The sequence below is a fragment of the Ursus americanus genome, chromosome X (assembly GCF_024610735.1).
Source record: "Ursus americanus isolate L20-20 chromosome X, mUrsAme1.1.p, whole genome shotgun sequence".
NCBI classification, from domain to species: Eukaryota; Metazoa; Chordata; class Mammalia; order Carnivora; family Ursidae; genus Ursus; species Ursus americanus.
Genome location: NC_142164.1, coordinates 36,684,337 through 36,706,914, shown reverse-complemented (window position 1 = coordinate 36,706,914; position 22,578 = coordinate 36,684,337). Strand labels below are relative to the sequence as shown.

Below are 22,578 nucleotides of genomic sequence, written 5' to 3'. Positions count from 1 at the left end.
GAGACTAAAATTCTCTTTAGTCCTTCATACTAGGATTGAATAGCCACTGTGTCCCAAAGTTCATCCTTTTATCAAACTCCATTCTTCTCTGCTACAGTTGAAGGTTTAAACCTGTTTACTCTTGTTTTATCTTCAACAGAAAGAATAGCTGGTTTGCATTCCACTTCAATATGGCAGGGAGGGCACAGGAGAGAACTCCCTGCTCTTTTCCCACCAAAGGGTGAGGGATGAAATGGAAAACTCACAGTTATATAAAAAAATAAGTAAATAAACAAGTGGGTGAGTGAGTAAAGAAGTAAATACAACTTTAAAACTGCAAAATCAGACTCAGAATCAGAAGGAGACTCCTGGGGGAATAAAACACAGAAGGAAAAGTATAGCGATGAACAGGGGCCAAAGCCATATGGTCCACTGGTGCCTGGAACTGGATACAGACAGCTGGGTAGGAACTATGGCCTCCAAGTGACTTCTCATGTAAAGGTGGGGACTATGGCCCCACTCCTCACACATAAACAGAGGCTGACATAGTTCTGCCCACCTGAGGTGGCTCCCTCCCTCAAAGGGACTGCTTGCCCAAGGTAGGCAGCTACAGCTGAGGTCCCAGTCCAAGATCATGATCAGGGACTAACACCATATAAGCAAACAGAGGTAGAAATTGACCATTCAGGCATGAGGGAGCCCAAGCTGAGACACTAATATATGACCTGGTTAAGAGCTAAGTGACCTACTTGGCCTTGAACAACCTTCCCCCCAGGAAGGGAGGGCATATGCAAGAGAGTGCCCCCCAACACACACAGACAATGAGCTTTTAAACAAAGGTTTTAGAAAACAAGGAAAAACTTAGAACTAAGAAAAGCTGTCAAGAAACCAGTAAAAGTGAGAATTCACACCTGAAAAAATATAGACATTGAAACAATCTAAAATGGACTGTAAATAAATACTTCAAAACCTTCAAGAAATAAAGAAAATAATAAGATCCCAAGAAACAAGGGTTTATTACACAGCAATATGTAGACATCTTAAAATGTAATCCAAAAACTTGGGGGAAAATACAGTTATTAAAAATAAAAGAACAAACAGAGCCAAACAGATGGCCTAAATAGGAGGCACGAAAGAGCTTGAGAAAGAATTCATGAATTGGAGGACAGAACTGAAGTAATATGTCATTACGGGGAGCATACCAAGATGGAAAAAGTAAAGGAGGCATTAAGAGACACAGAGGATACGGGTGCCTGGGTGGTGCAGTCAGTTAAGCATCTGACACTTGGTTTCAGTTCAGGTTATGAGATCAAGCCCCACATTAGGCTCCATGATCAGCATGGAGTCTGCTTAAGTTTCTCTCTCCCTCTGCTCCTCTCTGCCATGCTCTCTATCTCTCTCTTTCTAAAATAAAAAAATCTTAAAAAAAAGAGAGACACAGGGGATAAATTAGATGAGCTGCAAAAACATATGCCAAAGGCAACTTTGAGAATGAGGAAAAAAGAAGGGTAAGATGTAATTTTCGGAAAAACAGTGTGTAAAAATTGAAGAGAAATTTGAGTCATTTGGTGAAAAAATCATGTACTGAGCAGGCTAAATGAAAATAAATCACACATCGATACACTTCATCGTGTGCACTGAAGAAAAAGAGGAAATCGTAAAAGCTAGAAGGAGAAAAAAATTACCTACAAAAGAACTACAATCAAACAGTAGATTTCTTATCCACAAATGGAGGAAGTCCATAGACTATTTGTTAGTTTCTTGTAAGTGCTAAGGGAAAATGAGCATGTATCTATAATTTTATACCCAGCCAAATTATTACTCAAGGATGAGGGCAAAAGAAAGACATTTTTGCATATAAGGATTAGGGAACTTTGGTACCACTGCTCACAGAAAGAACTGGTAAATGTTACAGTAACAAGAAGGAAAATGAACTCACAAGGAACTGACCTGCAAGGACAAGAAGGAAATAAATGAACGGCTCATTTCTATACTCCATAAAATGGGAATTTTTAAGTCTTAAAGACAATTTTCTCTTTTCTGCTATTTATGATCTCAATTCCTTTAACACTTTCCTTTTCACTCAAAGGAACTGCTGGCTTATACTTTCCCTTTCTCTCAATACTTGCTTCCTATTCTGTAGCTGGGGTAGGTGAGAGCCATATTGCACTCTACGTTCTTCTACCCTGTGCTTCATGTCTGGGTCATGCCTCAACTTCCTTCCCAGGGAAGAACAATGTCTACATAGTTTAGATAGATTCCTATGGCATTAGACAACTTTTGGAGACTTCCAGGGGGAAAGAAGTGGACAAAATCTCCAGACTGGTCTTTTTAACCAGAAATTTTTTTTTAAAGATTTTATTTATTTATTCGACAGAGATAGAGACAGCCAGCGAGAGAGGGAACACAAGCAGGGGGAGTGGGAGAGGAAGAAGCAGGCTCATAGTGGAAGAGCCTGATGTGGGGCTCGATCCCACAACGCCGGGATCACGCCCTGAGCCGAAGGCAGACGCTTAACCGCTGTGCCACCCAGGCACCCCAGAAATTTTGCTCCCATCTACCAAACCCTTCCTTTGTAATCCAGTTTAAGTAGAAGCAGCAAAGAAACACATATAAAAATAGTAAGCCTCATTTGGGGATTTATTCCAGAAGCCAACTTTCAGTTAGATCTTATGCCAAGTCAATTTCTTACATCTTGAAGCATATATGGTCATCACCAATATGCAGAATGATAAATGTGTGACATGACATGATCTTTTTCCATCTGGGAAAGACTCCCCTGTGTTCATCAGAGAGTATTTACTGATGCAGGAAAGTATAGCTCACAAAGGTAGTGACCAAAATGGTTTGGGGGCTTCTTCTGCATTAAACACCTCCATTCCTGTAACTGAAATATTAACTGAATTTTCACTGAACCGTATTCCTAGCCCCATTCCTACCATTGCTGCCCGGACATTTTTGGTTTCTCTCTTCTAAGTTCTGAAGGTTCCTTACTACTTAAAAAAAAGCACCACCTATGCCCTAGACTAGTGGTTCTTCATGTTTTTAGGGTCATGTGCACCCCCTTTACAAATACCAATAGAGCCATGGATCCTCTCTAAAGGAATTTACATGTATACATAGTTGCACCAAAAACAAAATAATTTTAAAGGGTTCACTGGTCCCATAAAGCCCACCCATGGACTCCGACTCCAGAACCTCCATCCTAGAGGGAAACAGGATCAGCTTACAGGACTACGAGGCTTCTACTGCCCAGATCCCGCAGCTGTCACTTAGCTTTTCCTAGGACTGCTGTCCAGCCCACAGGCATTCTCTTAATCATTCCACACTTGTATGCCTCTGGAGTGGGAGCCAGGCCCCAGTCAGATGTGAACAAAGTGTCACTGAGGGAGCCCCTGCCTCAGACAAACACCCTAGCTGCAAACCCTCAAAGTAGACGTCCTAACAGCCTTGTGAAAAAGTCTCTGCCCGCCTTCCCCTTAGATTTGCTCTTAACAATGTGTACATAATAACTGTGCAGTCTGCAGAAGGTGACTATTCAGCGGGCAGGCAGCTTTTTACTGTCATAAACCTCACTGGTTCAGCTCCTTTGATTTACGCAATCCCAGCACTAATTGCTTAAGACACGTGCCACCATGCTACAACTCCCCTGGTGCCCGCTGCCCATGGCAGGAAGGGCTGTTTATGGCGCAAACTCTCTGGGCCACTGTTCCCTTCCCCCAACTGACATCCACCTTCAAATGATTAAAAGCCCAATGAAAATCTGTTACTGGGTACCCAATAACTTATTAGAGCCTTGAATGTGCCCCGCTTGGGCTATAAACAGTATTTAGGGGCCAGCATGTGCTGCCTAAAAGTGTCCTATTGTTATTTCTGTCTGGAAGTTTCCCTTCTGGGGAGTTAGGCAGATGGAGTGGGTTGGGGGGAAGAGGGAGGAAGGAGAGCCACAGCTGGGAAAGAAAGAGGCAATCTGTTTACCTGGGCAGCGCGGGCAGCACAGATGAGGAATATGCACGGGGGACAGGCAGTGGAGGCTTGGACATCTGACTCGGCTGCAGAGCACATTTCCATTCTAGAAGAGAAGAGGTGACCATGAGAAAAAATTAAGGTCTTTCAAAGGTCACCTGCGCTCATGCCTATTTGGAAGACAGTCATGCAGAGATTCACCCAGACAGTGAATGACGCATTCCCAAGAAGCTGAATGAAATCAGCATTTTCTTCCCTTTTCTCATCACTAGCACCTCTGCTGGGTTGGTTGATAGCTTACTGGCATGTTTTTCTAAAGCTGGGGTCACTCTTGCTCCGGTTTTCAAAGCCTCCCGCCAACTGTGGAAGGCTCCTCCTGGCCTGCCTTTGTGGTGTTTCCACCATTTCTGGCTCCAGCTGCACAGCGACGGGAGCCTGGTCTAATTACAGGGTCACCTGCCCAATGCCACAGGAGGGAATGGACAGTGAGCGATGGGTCCCCTGAGCTGCTAGCCACTCCTGGGCAAGGAGACGTTGCTGGCACACGGGTCCTGGACTCCGTATAACTCTGCCTTGGGCCAGCAGGCTGGCTGCCTTCTCTCCTCACTTCCTGTTTCAGTCATATGCTTTCTGAAAACGAGCTAGGGTTTGGAATTGAGCTGATTACCTAGCAGGCCTGGGCCGGGTGACTGGGTCCCTGCCGGATTTACAATGACGAGATCCTTAGCTCCGACAGCTCTCAACCGTTGCTAGATCAAAGGAAGCCATTGGAAATCAATTTTGCATTAGCATTTTCATCCATAATTCATTCCAAGCAAGGGTGACTTGTATCTCTCACGCTCTTGTGGGGGAAGAGGGTGACAGAGAGGATGGGGAAAGAGAAGATGCCTAGCACTGGAGCTGTCGGCACTGGGATCATATTAACATTTCCACTGCCCTGCAGACAGCAAAGCTCAGCCCTCAAGGGTTGTTAGCTGTCCATTTCCAATGTGTTGGGTCAAGAATCCTACACAATCATGTCATACCAGGCAGCTAATTAGTCCCCAGGTGCTCTATTTAATACCTGCCCTCGCCATTTAAAGAGGCAGGCTTCTTTTATCCAAATCCCAATCACCTTACCATAAACTTCTTTCTTTTCTCATGGACTTTGTAGAATATATTTTTGGAGTGTTGCTTTTGGAAACACCACAGAGTCTCCTTATGTGTCACGCTCCTCAGAGCCAGGTGGTATCTTGAAGTGAAATCACCAAAGCACATCAGAAACCACTCCTTCTGGCTGAGGCCTACACCGATGCCTCCTCAATGCCTTAAACTGAATTCTGTTCTAGAGTTAGCGGATCAATAAAAATAATAGCCATAATGACAGCAATGATGATGACACAGACAATAGTTAACATCTCTTGCACGTTGGCTGTGACCAAGCACAGTTTTAAGTGACCGAAACATATCAGTATATTTGATCCTTACCACAATCCTATGAAAAAAGTAGTATCACTATCCCATTTTAAAAGAAAAAGAAGCTGAAGGGATCTCAGAGAGTTCAGGTCACTTGTCCAGTGTAACACAGCTCACAGGTGGCAGAGCCAGGGTTGGAAACATGGTCTGTCTTGACGCCAGAGCCCAGGAGCCTCTAAACATTGCCTCCTACTGCCTGAAGATTAGGTTTCCACACGCTTAAACTTCTAAAAGCCAATTTTCTATTTAAATGGCAAAAGAATCTGGCTTCTGTACTACCGGGGTACTAAGGAGGAATTACAGTTCTTCCACAGGTACAGACCAAGGTTCTGCAGCCTCGATCCTAATTACCGCTACTGGCCCAGACAGCACCAAATGTTCTCCCAATGACCCAGTGTACAATCTGTCCTAATCTCTTCTCTAAAGGCCAGCCATGAAAAGGATTGTCAAAAACAATTTTGTCTTATAATCCAGGCATTACAATGAGCTCTGTTCCCCCACTCCCACTATCAAACTATTCTACCTTCTCCCACCATGGCCCCTATCATTTGGCTAGGAGACCATAAATATCTGTCCATAGCAAATACTTAGAGATCCCACCAAAAAAAAAAAAAAAGAAAAAAAAAAAGAAAAAAAAGAAAAATGAAAAAAAAAAAAACTTAGTGAAAAGGCTGCAAGAGGAAAAAGTCAGGAGATGTTTATTTCTCCTTACAAGCTGCTTCCTAACTTCTCTTAGGCTTTCACCACCCCTACTTCCCAGCCATCCGGGCCCTGGAAGCAGTTCTGCATGCCAAGGAGCGAACTGGGTGTCACATTGTACCTCTGAGCAGATGCAGTTGACACAGTAAACCAACCCATAGGGTTCCAGGTAAGGGTGCCATCTCTCGCCCACTCTGTACTTCTTGTCTTGGAACACACAGTAGGTCTCTGAATCTGTGAGGAAGGAGATGGTGAATACGGCTGTTAGACACCACGGACAAAGTCATAAAATCCAGGGGCAATTGCACTTTCCGTCTGTTTTCGTGTTACATCAAGAGCAGAGGCATAGGGAATGTTTCCAGAGCCCCTACCACGGGCTCGGTGTTTCCCATGCTGTGCTTATTCGATCCTACAATGATCCAGTACGGTGGGCACCGCTGTTAGTCTCAGTTACCGCTCTGGTACGATGGTAAGGTAAGGCAGCACGTCGTGTGTCCTTCTGGAAAAGGCTGTGCTCCCTTGCTGTGGAAACGCAAGCTAAGGTCTGAAATGCAGATCTAGCTTTCTCAGCACTGCCCGGAGGTGGTGTAGGAGTAATGAACTAAATGCATTGTGTTAAGTTCCTCTAAATGGCTGTGGCCCATGCATGCTAATATTCAATCATGAACCAAGCGTTGGCCACTTATTCTTTGTTAGGTACTCTGCTGACTGCCGGGAATAAAATGGTGAGCAAAAATGCCCACAGTTCCTTGCTCTCCTTCAACTTACAGGCTTTTTCTTATGTAAACAACTGCCAATTTACTCAAGAGCAATGCCTCCTTCCCCTTTGATGAATGGGAATTTTGATAGCCACAGCTTGTCTTGTGCCACAGTTCCTTGAGCACATACGATGTTACTTGTATTCCTTTACACATCTTATTTCTCCATCAAAGTAAAAGTTCCTCAAAATCAGGCAACATTTATTCTGCACTCTCTGTTTATCACATGGCCTAGCACACTGTGGCCCATAAATGTAATCAATTAGCAAACGACTGGTAAATGAGTTTCCAAACCATGTGATTCGCTTTCAAATCCCATCCTCATCTATTCCCTGCTTCTCATCACACAAGGTCAAAGCAAACCAAGACTCTTCTTGTAGCAAACACGTTAGTATCCCCCATTCTCCAGCACACATTTCTCTGATGATCAAAACATTAAAATAAAGAAAAGGGAGATAAGCAAGAAGCTGGGAGAAGATATATTTTTTAAAAGATTTTACTTATTTATTTGAGAGAGAGAAAGTGAGAGAGAGAGAACGAGAGGGGGGAGGGTCAGAGGGAGAAGCAGACTGAGCAAGGAGCCCAACATGGGGCTCGATCCCAGGACTGTAGGATCATGATCCCGGCCAAAGGCAGACACTTAACCGGCTGAGCCACCCAGGTGCCCCAAGGGAAAAGATATTTCTAACAAATCAAGTATTAGTATCTGGAAACTTTTCTCATCACTTAAATTAATAAGTAAAGGACCAGCCAATCTAGCAGAAAAATGACCTATTTATCCAGGACATGAATAACAATTTGGGGGAAGAAGAAATGAGAAACAGGCAATAAACATGAAAAGATGTCCAACCTCACTAGTAATCAGGATTCAGATTAAAACTACTCTAAGGTCATAGTCTCAAGTCACTCACTACTTCAAAGACACTCAATGATTTTTTTTCCAGTTACCTGCAAAATAAATTCCAATTTACTTTTCAAATCTTGATTTCCAACTTCTTCAGAATGATGAACTGGGAGTCTGAAACTCTGGGTTTGAATTCTAACCAGCTCTAGCTCTGTGGCACTGAGCAAGTCATTGGAAAACGTCAATCTCAAAAAAAGAAAAAAATAGGGGTGCGTGGGTGGTTCAGTTGGTTAAGTGTCCAACTCCTGATTTCGGCTCAGGTCATCATCTCAGGGTCAAGCCCCACATCGGGCTCTGCACTCAGCTTGGAGTCTGCTTAAGATTCTCTCTCTCCCTCTCCCTCTGCCCCTCCCCCGTTTGAAAACAATAATAAAAAAATTAAAACATAAAAAAGAAAAAGAAAAAAAATAAACTGTCAATCTCAGTTTTCAACTCCTGTGAAATATAGATTATCTTTTTCTCAAGCAGAGTTTGGAGGACTAAATGAAATTCTTTGTAAATTATAAAGTAATGCAAAACATAGAGCTTTGTTTTAAATTATTTTCTTTTTAGAAAAGTATGTATATTTAATGTAGAAAACTGGAAAACATTTACAAAGTTCCAAAAAGAACAAAATAAAAACATAAATGTATATATATATGAAAAACATTATACACAATTCCAGCAGGAGGCAACCACTTGTAATATACTGGTAACTTACAAATAGCCTATGGGTTGAAAAAAATCAAAAGGGAAATTAAAAAATAGTTTGTACTAAATGAAAATAAAAACACAGCATATCAAAACCAGGGGGATTCAGCTAAAGAAGTACTTAAAGGGAAATTTATATCACTAAAATACCTACATTAGAAAGGGAGAAAAGTCTTAAACCAAGAAACTAGAAAATTTAGAGCAAAATAGACCAAAAGCAAACAGAAGAAAGGAATAATAAAGAAGTCAGTGAAATTGAAGACAAAATCAACAGGAAAAAAAATCAGTGAGACCAAATCTGTTTTTTAATAAAATAAAGAAAACTGATAAACTTCTTACAAAACTAGCAAAGATAAAAAGAGAGAAGATGCAAATTCCCAATAATAGGGACAACAGAGAGCATTTTAAAAAAGGATAAAAAAGGAATATTATGAATGACTTAATGCCACTTAAGTTAGCAACCTAGATGAAACACATGAATTCCTTGAATGACCCAAATTACCAAAGCTCAATCCAGAAGAGATAGATAACCTGAATATTCCTATATCCTTTTTTTGATTGATTTATTTATTTGAGAGAGAGAGCAGAGGGAGGGGCAGAGTGAGAGAGAGAATCCCAAGCAGACTCCCCACTGAGTGCAGAGCCCAACACAAGGCTCGATCTCACGACCCTGAGATCATGACCTGAGCTGAAATCAAGAGTTAGAGGCTAACTGACTAAGCCAACCTAAGGTGCCCCTCTTCTATCTTTTAAAGAACTGGAATTTGTAGTTAAAAATTTTGTCACAAAAAAAACCCTCCAGGGCCAGATGGCTTCACTGGTGAATTCTATCAAACATTCTACCAAACATTTCAAGAAAAAAATGAAAAGGAGGGATTACTTCCCAACTAAATCATCGATGGAGGCATGACACAGACATGAAAACAAGATTAAAAGTATTACAAGGACAAAAATAAAACTGTAGACCAATATCCCTCCTGAACATAGATATAAACATTCTCAAAAAAATTTCAGTAAATTAAACCCAACAATATATGAAAAGGATGACACTTTATGAGCAAGTGGGATTTATCCTGAAAATTAAAGGCTAATTCAACATTCACAGTTCAGGCAACATAATTCACCATATCAACAAACTGGACAAGAAGAATCATGTAATCATCGCAATAGATGCCAAAACAGCATTTGACAAAATTCTACATCTATTTGTGACAGAAACTCTCAGCAAAGTAGAAAACAACGTTCCTCAATGTAATTAGGGCATCTTCAAAAAAACCCTACAGTTATCATTATACTTAATGGAAAAAGACAATGCTTTCTCCCTAAGATTGGGAGTTATGGAAGGATGCCTGCTCCACCACTTTGGAAATCCTAGCCAGTGAAATCACATAAGAAAAAGAAGGAAAAGGCGTGTGTATCAGGGAATAAAACACAAAACTGTTCTATTTATAGATGGTATGACTGTCTACAAAGAAAAATCCCAAAGAATTGATTTAGACTTACTATAAATAGTAAGAGAATTCAAGCAAGATTATAGAATACAAGACCAATATAAAAAAGCCAATCATGTTTATATATTCTATAAAGAACAATTAGAAATTGAAATTTGAAAAAGTACCATTTGCAACAGCTCCCCTTAATATAGAAATACTGAGGTATCTAACAAAATGTGTGCCAGATCTCTCCTCAGAAACCTACAAAATGATGATAAAAGAACCCAAAAAAGGCCTAAAAAATGGAGAGGTATGCCTTGTTTGTGGACTGGAAGTCACAGCATTGTGAAAATGCCAACTTCCCCCAAAGTGACTTATAGATTCGAAGAAACCCAAAACCAAATATTAACAGGACATTTTGTAAATATTGGTACTCTCATTCAAAAGTTTATATGGAGAAGGTAAAGGAGTATAATAGCCAAAACAATTCTGACAAAGAAAGATTTGGGAGGACATATACAATGTGATTTCAAGACTTAATGTAAAATTACAGTTTTCAAGGCAATGTGTTTTTGGCAAAAGTTTAGACAAATATATCAATAGAACAGAATGACAAGTCAAAAAATAGACCCACACTTAACAGAGTCAATTGATTTTCAACAAAGGTGCAAAGACCATTCAATGGAGAAATAGTATTCTTTTCAACAAATGCTGCTGGAACATTTGGATAGTCATATACAAAAAATGAACTAAAATGAATCTGTAACTCAGACCATATACAAAAATTAATTCAAGATGGATCATAGACTTCCATGTAAACTTTAATATTTTAAAACTTCTAGAAGAAAACATTGAAGGCTCTCTTTGTGATATTGGGTTAGGCAAAGACTTCTGAGATAGGACACCAAAACCACAATCAATCCATAAAAGAAATATAAAATAAGACCTCGTCAAAATTAAGAACTTTTGCCTTTGAAAGGGTGGTAAGTGGTGCCTGGGTGGTTCAGTCGGTGAAGTGTCTACCTTTGGCTCAGGTCATGATCTCAGGGTCATGGAATCGAGCACCATGTTAGGCTCCCCGCTCAGCAGGGAATCTGCTTGTCTCTTTCCCTCTGTCTCTCCCCCTGCTTGTGCTCTCTCTCTCTCTCTCAAATAAATAAAGTCTTAAATAAAAGAGTATAGAGAATAAAAAGTAAAGGAATAGGATGAGAGAAGCTATTTGCAAATCATATTTCTGATAAAAGAATTCTATCTAGAATACATAAAGAAATCTCAAAACTTAAGGATAAGGAAAGAAACAATCCAATTTTTTAAAATGGGAATAAAATTTGAATAGACACTTTACCAAAGAATATTTACAAGTATCAAACCTATCATTCATCAGCAGGGAAATGCACATGGAAACCATGATGACGTATCACTACCCACCCATCAGAATGGCTGAACTCAAAAAACCTAACTATACTAAGTGTTGGTAAGGATGAGAAGCAACTGGAACTCTCCTCATATTTATTGGTGGAAATGCAAAATAGTACAGCCATGCTGGAAACAAGTTGGCAGTTTCTTATAAAGTTACACAAAACACTATACAACCCAACAATCTCACTCCTTGGTATTTTTCCCAGCAAAATGAAAATATATATGCAGTTCATGAGAACCCTGGCATTTTAGTCAGCTGATGCAGGTTTAAAAAAGTGGATGGTGAAATATTATTGATCAAATGTCATTAACCTGTATGTAAATTACCCCCAACCCCTAAAATCGACAACAATAAAATGATCATCATAACTGAAAAAAAAACATATTCATACAAAAACCTGTATCTATATGTTTAGAACGGCTATTTACATGGTGCACAAAGCCTAAAAGCAGCTCGAATGTCCTTCAACTGATGAATTTATAGACATCCACACAATGGATTATTAGCAATAAAAAGAAATGAAAGTCGGAGGCACACAAACATTAAGTGAATCTCAAAGGCATTACGCTAAATGAATAAAGCCAGACCCAAAGTCCACATATGGTATGATCCACTTCTTTTCATTCTGGAAAAGGCAAAACTATAGGGACAGAAAACAGATCCATGGTTACCAAGGACTGGGGTGGGAGAAGAGTTTTAACTACAAAGGGGCACAGAGGAAACCTGTTGGGTGATGCAGCCATTTTTGTATCTTGATTATGGTGGTGCCTACATGGCAGAATGCTTCTGTCAAAACTTACAAAACCGTACCCTACCAAAAGGGTGAATTTGTTGTATGTCAATTATAGCTTGATAAAATGATAAAAAGAAATGTAGAAAGGAAAGAAAATCACATATAATCCCACTACGAGAAGATAACCACTTTTAACATTCTAGTAAGGTCACTCCCATTTTTTTTCCTTTTTTAAATTAATAGACTTTATTTCTTACAGCAGTTTGAGATTTACAAAAAAATTGAGCAGAAAGTACAGAGAGTTCCCATATATCCTCTCTTGACCCCACCCCCAATTCTGTTGTTATTAACATCTTACGTTAAATGTGGTACACTTGTTACAATTAATGAACCACTAGTGAGATACTAACATTAACTAAAGCACAGGAGCATGCACTTTGTTTAGCATAGTGGTGTGTGTTGACAAATATATAATATATATCCACCCTCACGGTATCATACAGAATTGTTTCAGTGCCCTGAATATGCCTGCATTCTGCCTGTTCATCTCCTCTCTCTTCTGTCCCCCCAACTCCTGAAAACCACTGATTTTTTTTTTACTGTCTTTATAATTTTGTCTTTTCAAGATGTCATATAGTTGGAATCATAGGGTGTGATGTCTTTTTAAACTTGCTTCTTTCACTTAGAAATATGCATTTAAGGTTCCTCCAATGTCTTTTCATTGCTTGACAGCTCATTTATTTTGTCACCGAGTACTATTCCGTTGTATGGGTGTACAGCTTATTTACCAGCTCACCTATTGAAGGACATCTTGGTTGCTTCCGATTATTGGAAATGGTGAATAAAGCTGCTATAAACACTTGTGTGCAGGTTTCATGTGGACATGTTTTCAACTCACTTGGATAATGCCTAGGAGTATGGCTGCTGGATCACATAGTATGGCCATGTTTAGCTTTGTGGGAAACTTCCAAACTGTCTTTCAACATGACTATGCCATTTTATATTCCCACCAGCAACGAATGACCGTTCCTGTTGCTCCACATCCTCACCAGGATTTGGTGTTCTCTCTATTTCCGGTATCAGCCATTCTAATAGGTGTGTTGATTTAATTCATAATTCCCTAATGACGTATGGTGTGGAGCATTTCTTCATACACTTATTTGTCACCTGTATATCTGCTTTGGTGAGGTGTCTGTTTAGCTCTTGGCCTATTTATTAATTGGGTCAGTCATTTCCTTTTCTTTCTTGTGCGAGATTTAAGAGTTCTTTGTGTATTTTGGATCCAAGTCCTCTATCAGGTAAGCGTTTTGCAAATATTTTCCCTCAGTCTGTGGCTTGTCTTTTCATTTGCTCAACAGTGGCTTTTGCAGAGCAGAAGTTTTTACTTTTAATGAAGTCCAATTTATCCATTTTTTTCTTTCATGGAGCGTGCTTTCAGTGTTGTATCTAAAAGCTCACAACCAAACCCGAGGTCACCTAGATTTTCTCCTGTGTTATCTTTTAGAAGTTTTATATTTATGTATTCTATATTTAGACCTTTGATCCATTTCGAGTTATTTTTGTGAAAGGTTTAAGGTCGGTATCTACATTCATTTTTTTGCATGTGGATGTCTAGTTGTTCTGGCACCATCTGTTGAAAAGATCATCCTTTTTCCAATGAAATGTCATGCTCCTTTTGTCAGAGATCAGTTGGCTATGTTTGTGTGGGTCTTTTCCTGGGCTCTCTATTATGTTCCATTGATCTATTTGTCTCTTCTTTCAACACCATTACACTGTCATGATTACTGTAGCTTTAGAGCAAGTCTCAAAGTTGGGTAATGTAAGACTTCCAACTTTATTGTTCTTCAATGTTGTGTTGGAAATTCTGGGTCTTTTGCCTTTTCACGGAAACTTTAGAATCACTTTATTTCCAACAAAGTAAATTGCTGGGATTTTGATTGGTATTAGATTGAATCTATAGATCAAGTTGAGGAGAACTGGTATATTGATGATATTGGGTCTTCCTATCCATGAGCATGGAATATCTTTCCATTTATTTGATTTCTTTCCTGAGAATTTTGTAGTTTTCCTTACAGAGATCTTATACACATTTTGCTAGATTTATACCTAAGTATTTTCAATTTTTTGGTGCTAATGTAAAAGGCATTGTGTTTTTAATTACAAATTCCAATTGTTCATTGCTGGTATATAGGAAAGCAATTGACTTTTATATACTAACCTTGTATCCTTCAACCTTGCTATAATTGCTTATTAATTTGGGGAGGGTTTTTTATTGATTCTTTAGGACTTTTTACACAGATAATCATGTCATCGGTAAACAAAGGTAGTTTTATTTCTTCCTTCCAAACCTTTACACCCTTTGTTTCCATTTCCCATCTTACTGCATTAGCTATGACTTCAAGTACAATGTTGAATTGGAGTAGTCAAAGCAGACATCATTGCCTTGTTCCTGATCTTAGGGGGAAAGCACCTAATTTGTCTCCATTGAGTGTGGTGTTAGTTATAGATTTTTTTGTAAATGTTCTTTATGAAGTTGAAGAAATTCCCCTCTATTCCTAGTTTGCTGGATAGTGCTGGATTTTGTCAAATGCTTCTTATGCATCTATTGCTATAATCATGTGATTTTTCTTCTTTAGCCTGTTGATGTAATGGATTACATTACTTGGTTTTTGAATGCTGGAACAGCCTTTGATGCCTGGAACAAATTCTATAACTTGTAGATTTTTCATACATTGTAGGATTCAATTTGCTAATATTTTGCTGAGGATTTTTGCATAAGAGATATTGATCTGTAGTTTTCCTTTCTTCTAACATTTCTTCCTGGTTTTGGTATCAGGGTAATGTTGGCTTCATAGAATGAGTTAGGTAATATTCTTTCTGCTTCTATCTTCTAAAACAGACTGAAGAGTATCAGTATTATTTCTTCCTTAAATGTTTGGTCAATTTCACCAGTTCATCATCTGGGCCTGGTACTTTCTGTTTTGGAAGGTTATTAATTGTTGATTCAATTTCTTTAATAGATATAAGCTATTCAGACTATTTCTTCTTGTGTGAGTTTTGTTGAATTGTATCTTCCAAGGTATGGGTCCATCGTTTCTAAGTCAAGAAATTTGTGGACAAAGAGTTGTTCATTACATTCCTTTATTATCTTTTTGATGTCAATAGTGATGATGGCTTTTCTTTCATTTCTGGTATTAGTAATTTGTGTCTTCTTCCCTTTTTCTTAATTAACCTGGCTAGAGGTTTAGTATATGGATCGCTTCAAAGAACCAGCTTTGGTTTCATTGATTTTTCTCTATTGTTTCCCTGGTTTCATTTTCATGGATTTCTGCTTTATTTTTTTAATTTATTTTCTTTTGGTTACTTTGGATTTGATTTGCTCCTATTTTCCTAGTTTCTTAAGGTGAAACTCAGAATTTGACACTGGATCTTTCTTTTTCTAATATATTAATTCCATGCTATAAATTTCCCCTAAGCACTGCTTTTGCTACATCCTGTGAATTTTGATAAGCTCTATCTTTATTTTCATATAATTCAAAATATTATAAAGTTTCTCTTGAGATTTCTTTGACTCATATGCTATTTTTAAAAGATTTTATTTATTTATTTATTTATTTACTTACTTACTTATTTATTTGAGAGAGAGTATGCACACAGAGAGGAGCAGAGGGGGAGGGAGAGGAAAAGATAATCCAAAGCGGACTCTGCGCTGAGCACAGAGCCTGACACAGAACTCAGTCCCATGACCAGGAAATCATGACCTGAGCTGAACCCAAGAGTCGGAAGCTCAACTGACTGATCCACCCAGGCACCCCAACCCATGTGCTATTTTAAACTGTATTATGTAATCTTTAAATATTTGGGGATTTTACAGTTATCTTTCTGTTGCATTCTAGTTTAATTCCAGTGTGGTCTGAGAGGATACTTTGTATAATGTCTACTATTTTTAATTTGGTAAGGTGTGTTTTATGACACATGAATATGGTCTATCTTGGTGGATGGTTCACGTGAGCTTGAGAAGAATGTGTATTCTACTGTTGTTGGATGAAATATTCTATAGAAGTAAATGAGATCTCGTTGATTGATGGTGCTGTTCAGTTTAATTATACCCTTACTGATTTTCTGTCTTCCGGATCTGTCAATTATTAATATAGAGGTGTAAAAGTCTCCAACTATAATAGTGGATTTGTCTGTTTCTCCTTGCAGCCCTAGTAGTTTTTGCCTCACATACTTTGATGTCCTATTGCGCATACACATAATTTTCCATACTCTGAAAGTCTGCTTTGTCTGAAATTAATATAGCTACTCCCATTTACTTTTGATTAGTGTCAGCATGTTATATCTTTCTTCATCCCTTTACTTTTAATCTATAAGGAACTTTATATTTAAAGTGGATTTCTTGTAGATAACATATAGCTGGGTCTTGTTTTTTGTTTTTTTTTTGGTTTTCTACCTACTATATTAGTCTCTTTTAATTAGTGTGTATAGACCATTCACATTTTTTATTTTTTTTTAAGGTTTTTATTTATTTATTTGAGAGAGAGAGAGAGAAACAGAGAGCATGAGCAGGGGGAGGGGCAAAGGAGAGGGAGAAGAAGACTTTTGCTGAGCAGGGTACCCGACACAGGGCTCAACCCCAGGACCCTGAGATCATGAACTGACTGAGCCACCCAGGCGCCCTCACATTTCTTTTAAAGATTTATTTATTTAATTGAAGAGGGGAGGGGCCATGGGAGAGGGAGAGAGAGAATCTCAAGCAGACTCCCCATTGAGCATGGAGCCTGACATGGGGTTTGCTCTCACAACCCTGAGAATAAGAGTTGGGCACTCAACCAACTGGGATACCCAGGCACCCCTCTGTTACAGTGTTTCTGGTTTCTCACATTTCCTTTTGATTCCTTCTTAAGAGTTTCCATCTTCCTGTTTACATTCCCCATATTATTTTTACATATTAGCCACTTTCCCTATTAGAGTCCTAAGCATACTACTCACAGTTATTCCAAATTCCCAGTCCGATAATTTCAAAATATTTTCTATAATTGAATCTGGTTCTGACGTTTGATTTATGTCTTCAGATTGTGTTCTTTTGTCTTTTACTTTTTGTTGAAAGCCAGACATGATGCGTTGTATAGAAGAAACTAAGGTAAACAGGCCTTTAGCATGAGGTTTTATGTTAACCTACCTAGGAATTAGGCAACTTTTACTTGTTGTCGTAGCTATGATGTCAGAGCTAAAATTTGCTCTAATGTCCTTGTTTACTTCCCTCCTGTTGTTTTCAGCTTCCCTAGATACTCTTTCTTAAGTGTATCTGAGGTGTGCAGTTTTCTCAGCTGTAATCTCCTGTTATTATACAAGGGCCCTATTGATGTGGTGGTAAATTGTGGCAGGGGTTGGAGGGAGAAGCATTCTATAATTATGATTAGTTCTCAGTCTTTTAGTGAGTCTTTGCCTCTGAACTGTGACCTTCAAATGTGCTAATTACATTTGTTCTCCTCCACCAGTGTAGATAAGACAGGAAGGCAAGTGGAGTTGGGTATTTCCCTTCTCCCCAGTTTGTTAGATTCTAATAAAATGCAAATCAGGTAGGCTCTGGTAAAATCATTCTCTTGAGGGCAGGCCTTAATTAAGGAGAACAAAGAGCTTTGGGCTTATTTCAGAACAGTTACATTTTCCCTCCTGTGCCTGGAGCAGGGAGGGATTTTTCTCCAATCTTCATCCTGAGAACCTCATGGGGCTCCTGGAGGTAAAACTCGCAAAAAAAAAAAAAAGTTTTTCTCTCAAGCTAATGCATACTCCTTCTCCAGCAATACCCTTGCGCCTACCAGGACCCAGCAGTGGTGATTGTATTCACCAGACTTTCCAGATTTCAGAGTTAAGAACATAGGGCAGTTTGCCCTGTGACCTCAAATTTCTAATTGATTTAAAAGGAGTTGTTCCTTCAGCTTTTTCTGTGTGACAATAGGAGTGACAACTTCTAAGCTCTTTACATGTCAGACCAGAAACCAGAGGCTCTTTCCAGTTTTTTTCTATGCATTTTCTATGCATTGTATACAGGTTTTATCACAAAATTAACAGCATATAGTACATACATTTTGTAAACTACATTCTGAAATTAACATATCCTGAATATTTTTGTGCCATTAAATATTCCCTTATACTTCATGCTTAGTGTTGTGATTCTACACCAGCGCAGTGGAAACATTATTTATTAACCAATCCCCTATTTGGGGGGTATTAGGTTTTTTCATTTCCTGTTTTTAAAACAAACTTTTTAAAATCAATACCTTAGTATATACAGTTTTATATACAGCACTGGTTATTTTCATTATATAAATTCTTATAAGTAGATTGGTTAGTCAAAGTTTTGAATGCATTCAAATTCTTGACCTGTACCGTCAAACAGCCTTCCAGAAAAGCTATACTAAGTTACCTTCTCATTTGCTGTAGGTGGGAATGCCCAACACGGGATAATTTAATTGTGTAAAACTTCGTCAATTTGGACACTTGGGATGCTTCCATAATTTGGCTATTGTAAATAATTCTGCAATAAACATAGGGGTGCATGTATCCTTTTGAATTAGTGTTTTTGTATTCTTTGGGTAAATACCCAGTAGTGTGATTACTGGACCATAGGGTAGTTCTATTTTTAACTTTTTGAGGCACCTCCATATTGTTTTCCACAGTGGCTGCACCAGTTTGCCTTCCCACCAACAATATGTGAGGGTTCCTTTTTGTCCACACCCTTGCCAACACTTGTTTCTTATGTTCTTGATTTTTGCTGTTCTGACAGGTATGAGGTGGTATTGTAGTTTTGGTTTGCATTTCCCTATTGATGAGTGATGGTGAGCATCGTTTCACGTGTCTGCTGGCCATCTGGATGTCTTCTCTGGAGAAATGTCTCTTCATGTCTTCTGCCCATTTTTTAATTAGATTATTTGTTTTTTGGGTGTTGAGTTGTATCAGTTCTTTATATATTTTGGATGCTAACCCTTTATCAGCTATGTCATTTGCAAATGTCTTCCCCCATTTAGCAGGTTGCCTTTTAGTTTTGTTGATTGTTTCCTTCACTGTGCAGAAGATTTTTATTTGGTGTAGGCCCAATAGTTTGTGGTATATATATATATATATATATATATATATATATATATATATATATACATATATATATATATATATATATACACAATGGAATATTATTCAGCCATAACAAGGAATGAAATTTTGCCATTTGCAACAACATGGATGGAGTATACTGCTAAGCAAGTCAGTCAGAGAAAGACAAATACCACGTGATTTCACTCATATGTGAAATTTAAGAAACAAAGCTAATGAGCAAAGGAAAAAAGAGTCAAACCAAGAAACAGAATCTTACTATAGAGAAGAAACTGATGGTCACCAAAGGGGAGGTGTGTGGGGGGGATGGGGGAAATGGGTGAAGGGGATTAAAGAGTATACTTATCTTGATGAGCACTGAGTAATGTACAGAATTGTTGAATCACTATATTACACACCTGAAACATATAATACTGTATGCTAACTATACTGGAATTATAGTTAAAACTTTAATAAAAATAGAAAATAAAACTGCCAATTTGGTAGCGGAAAACAAAACCAGTATTTTTCTTTATCAGGAAGGTTGAATGTATATTCAATTTTAGTAAGCATTTTTATTTCCCCTCTTGTGATATTACTATTTTTGTTAACATTGTTATATTAATCTACATTTCTGAGCTCAGAGTAGGTACTCAAAATCATGTGTTAACTGAAAGAACTCAGAAAATCAAAATTACTTTTTAGGCAGAACTTGTGTGCTTTTCAGCCAAGTCTTAGAAATACAATTTTCTTGATGTAGACACAAATTAAGACTCTTGATCCACAATATTCTAGAATGGACTAGGAAATACTTTAAATATTTTAACAATCCCAACATCTTTAACCAATGAGAAATGATCCTGAATTTCCCAAAACAAACATCTAAATGAGGCACCTTTGCTACTTTCCACATGTGAGTGAGAGGCGAGCGACTGTTTCTCTATAGTAAATTTATAATCTCACTCTCAAATACTTCGGTGATTTGCATTTCACATATATGACTTATCTAGACACTTCAGAAAGAATCCGGGTATACACTTAGAAGCAAATCCATGAAGGGGGCTATTCAAGTGGCATTATTAGGCTAGCATAAATACTTCTCGCACAGGTCTGCAGCCACGAAGACATAAACGTAGCTAAGCTAGAAGTTAGTTTGTTGATTTAAACCCACAGTGCAAAGTAAGACGGAACCTTTTGTAGTATGCATTTGAGTCCAGATTACTGTATTTGCTTGAATTCGCTCCTCAGAGGTTGCCATTAAATCTACCTACTTAAAATTTGAAATAGGATGAACTTTCACTATCAGCTGTGCTGTCTGCATGCTCAGGTGATTTTCCCCTTACTAGATGAAAAAAAAAATGTTATAAATCCTAGATTAAGACCCTTGAAAGACTAAGGAACCACTAAAATAAGACAAGCTATCAAAGTGTGGGTTTCAAGTGTATTTACATATTTTTTAAAACTCACATCCAAATTATAAAAAGGTTTTGACTTGCAGGAAAGTCTGTTTCCAAAGAAACAGTATATATACTTACACCACAAGGAGGGTATCCTTTATATATTGCTATTAAGCAAGTTGCCACCTCATTTCTGAAATAATCTTTAAGGTAGTTTATTTCACAGGCACTATTATTAAATGGATCTTTTTAATATATCCAGCACCCCATATTCATGAATTCCATAGATCTACCAAAAATAATTCACTTCAGTCAATAGGTTCCATTTCCCCCAAAGCAGTCTCTAAAGGGTGCTGTTGGACAACATGTGAAAACTAAACGATCTGAATTTTCCTGCCCTAAATGTGGCTCAAAGCCTAAGAGGTAGCTGGTAAGCATAAAAAGCAGCCAGGGAACCAGGCCCTACACAACAGAGTCAGACGAGAATGGTCATAGCATTTTCAACAGTAACAAAAACAACAACTAGTATTTGTTGAACACTTTCCTATAAGCCAGGCTCACTTCTAAGAGCTTCACATACACGAATTCACTAAATGTCTACAACAACCCCATAAGGTAGGGTCCATTATTAGTCCCATTTTACAGATAAGGAATCTGCGGCAGAGCAAGATTTGGTAACATACCCAAGTTGACATGACTGGTCAGGGTATGCAGCTGGGATTCACACCTAAGTAGTCTGGCTTCAGACCTAAGGGCTGTAACCACTAGAGGATTCTAGCTATTCCAGCGACAGTTGTAAGGTACAGGTCACCCACTTTGAGAAACTGGAAAATGAAAGGCTTCCACACATTCTTGACTAACAATTTCTCAAGTTACCATTTCGCGAGACTTTTGAAACAGTTTCAATCACCTTTTAAAGAATCAGGCGTTGTCCACAATAAAGTCAAGTCACAACCAAATAGACCGTATAAAATGGTACAGCTGACAGGCTTCATTATGCATTTTTTCTATCTATCACTTGATAAAGGCAGAAAGTACAAAATAGTACCCACCCTTGTTTTGTTTTCTAGAATCCACATATGAGTGAAATCACATGGTGCTTGTCTTTCTCTGTCTGACTTATCTCACTTAGCCTAATACCCTCTAGCTGCAACCATGTGGTTGCAAATGGCAAGATCTCATTCATTTTATGGATGAGTAATATTCCACAGTGTGTGTGTGTGTGTGTGTGTGTGTGTGTGTGTGTGTGTGTATCCCACATCTTCTTTATCCATTCATCTACACTTGGGGTGCTTCCATATCTTGGCTATTGTAAATAATATTGCAATAAACAGAGGGGTGCATATGTCTTTTTGAGTTAGTGTTACCATTTTCTTTGGGTAAATATCCAATAGTGGAATTACTGGATCACAGGGTAATTCTATTTTTAATTTTTTGAGGAACCTCCTTAATTTTTTCCACAGTGGTTGTTGAATCAATATGTTGTACACTAGAAACAAATAAAACATTGTATGTTAATTATCCTTCAATAATTTTTAAAATGGGGGCGCCTGGTGGCTCAGTTAAGCATCTGCCTTCAGCTCTGGTCATGATTGCAGGATCCTGGGATCAAATCCCACATCGGGCTCCTTGCTCAGCAGGGAGCCTGCAACTCCCTCTGCCTGCCTCTCTCTCTCTCTCTCTCTCTCTCACTCTGAAAAATAAATAAATAAAATCTTTAAAAAAACAATTTTTAAAATGTGTTTACAAGACAAAAAAAAATAGCACCCATGCTGTCAAGGGGTTTGAAATCTAGTTGAGAAAACAGATTAGCCCAGCTGGAAGTTCTTTTTCATTCTCTCTAAACCTAATAATACTCACATGGCATTTCTTCCATATTATGGGACCAGTGTCTGGCAAATTATGCTTCTTGATGAAAATCTTACTCAAACACTAATTTCTGATAGAAACATGGTCCTAACTGCAAACATAATAGTGTTTCATCATCTCAGCAATATAGGATTTGGCCAATTACGCCCCAGACAAAAATCCACAAACTCTTGGAAGAGCAAA

The 22,578-nt window shown here is 38.5% G+C and overlaps 1 protein-coding gene across 6 annotated transcripts in view; it reads right to left on the bottom strand.

Moving 5' to 3' along the window:
• Positions 1–22,578, bottom strand: part of CHRDL1 (chordin like 1) — a 115,905-nt gene that overhangs the window by 80,806 nt on the left and 12,521 nt on the right. For all 6 annotated transcript variants that reach the window (XM_087859437.1, XM_087859438.1, XM_087859439.1 and 3 more), the window contains exons 3-4: positions 6,221–6,333; positions 3,958–4,051 (exon numbers count right to left, since the gene is read on the bottom strand). In XM_087859437.1, the coding sequence (XP_087715563.1) occupies positions 3,958–4,051; positions 6,221–6,333 (207 nt within the window). The remainder of the gene's footprint in view (positions 1–3,957; positions 4,052–6,220; positions 6,334–22,578) is intronic.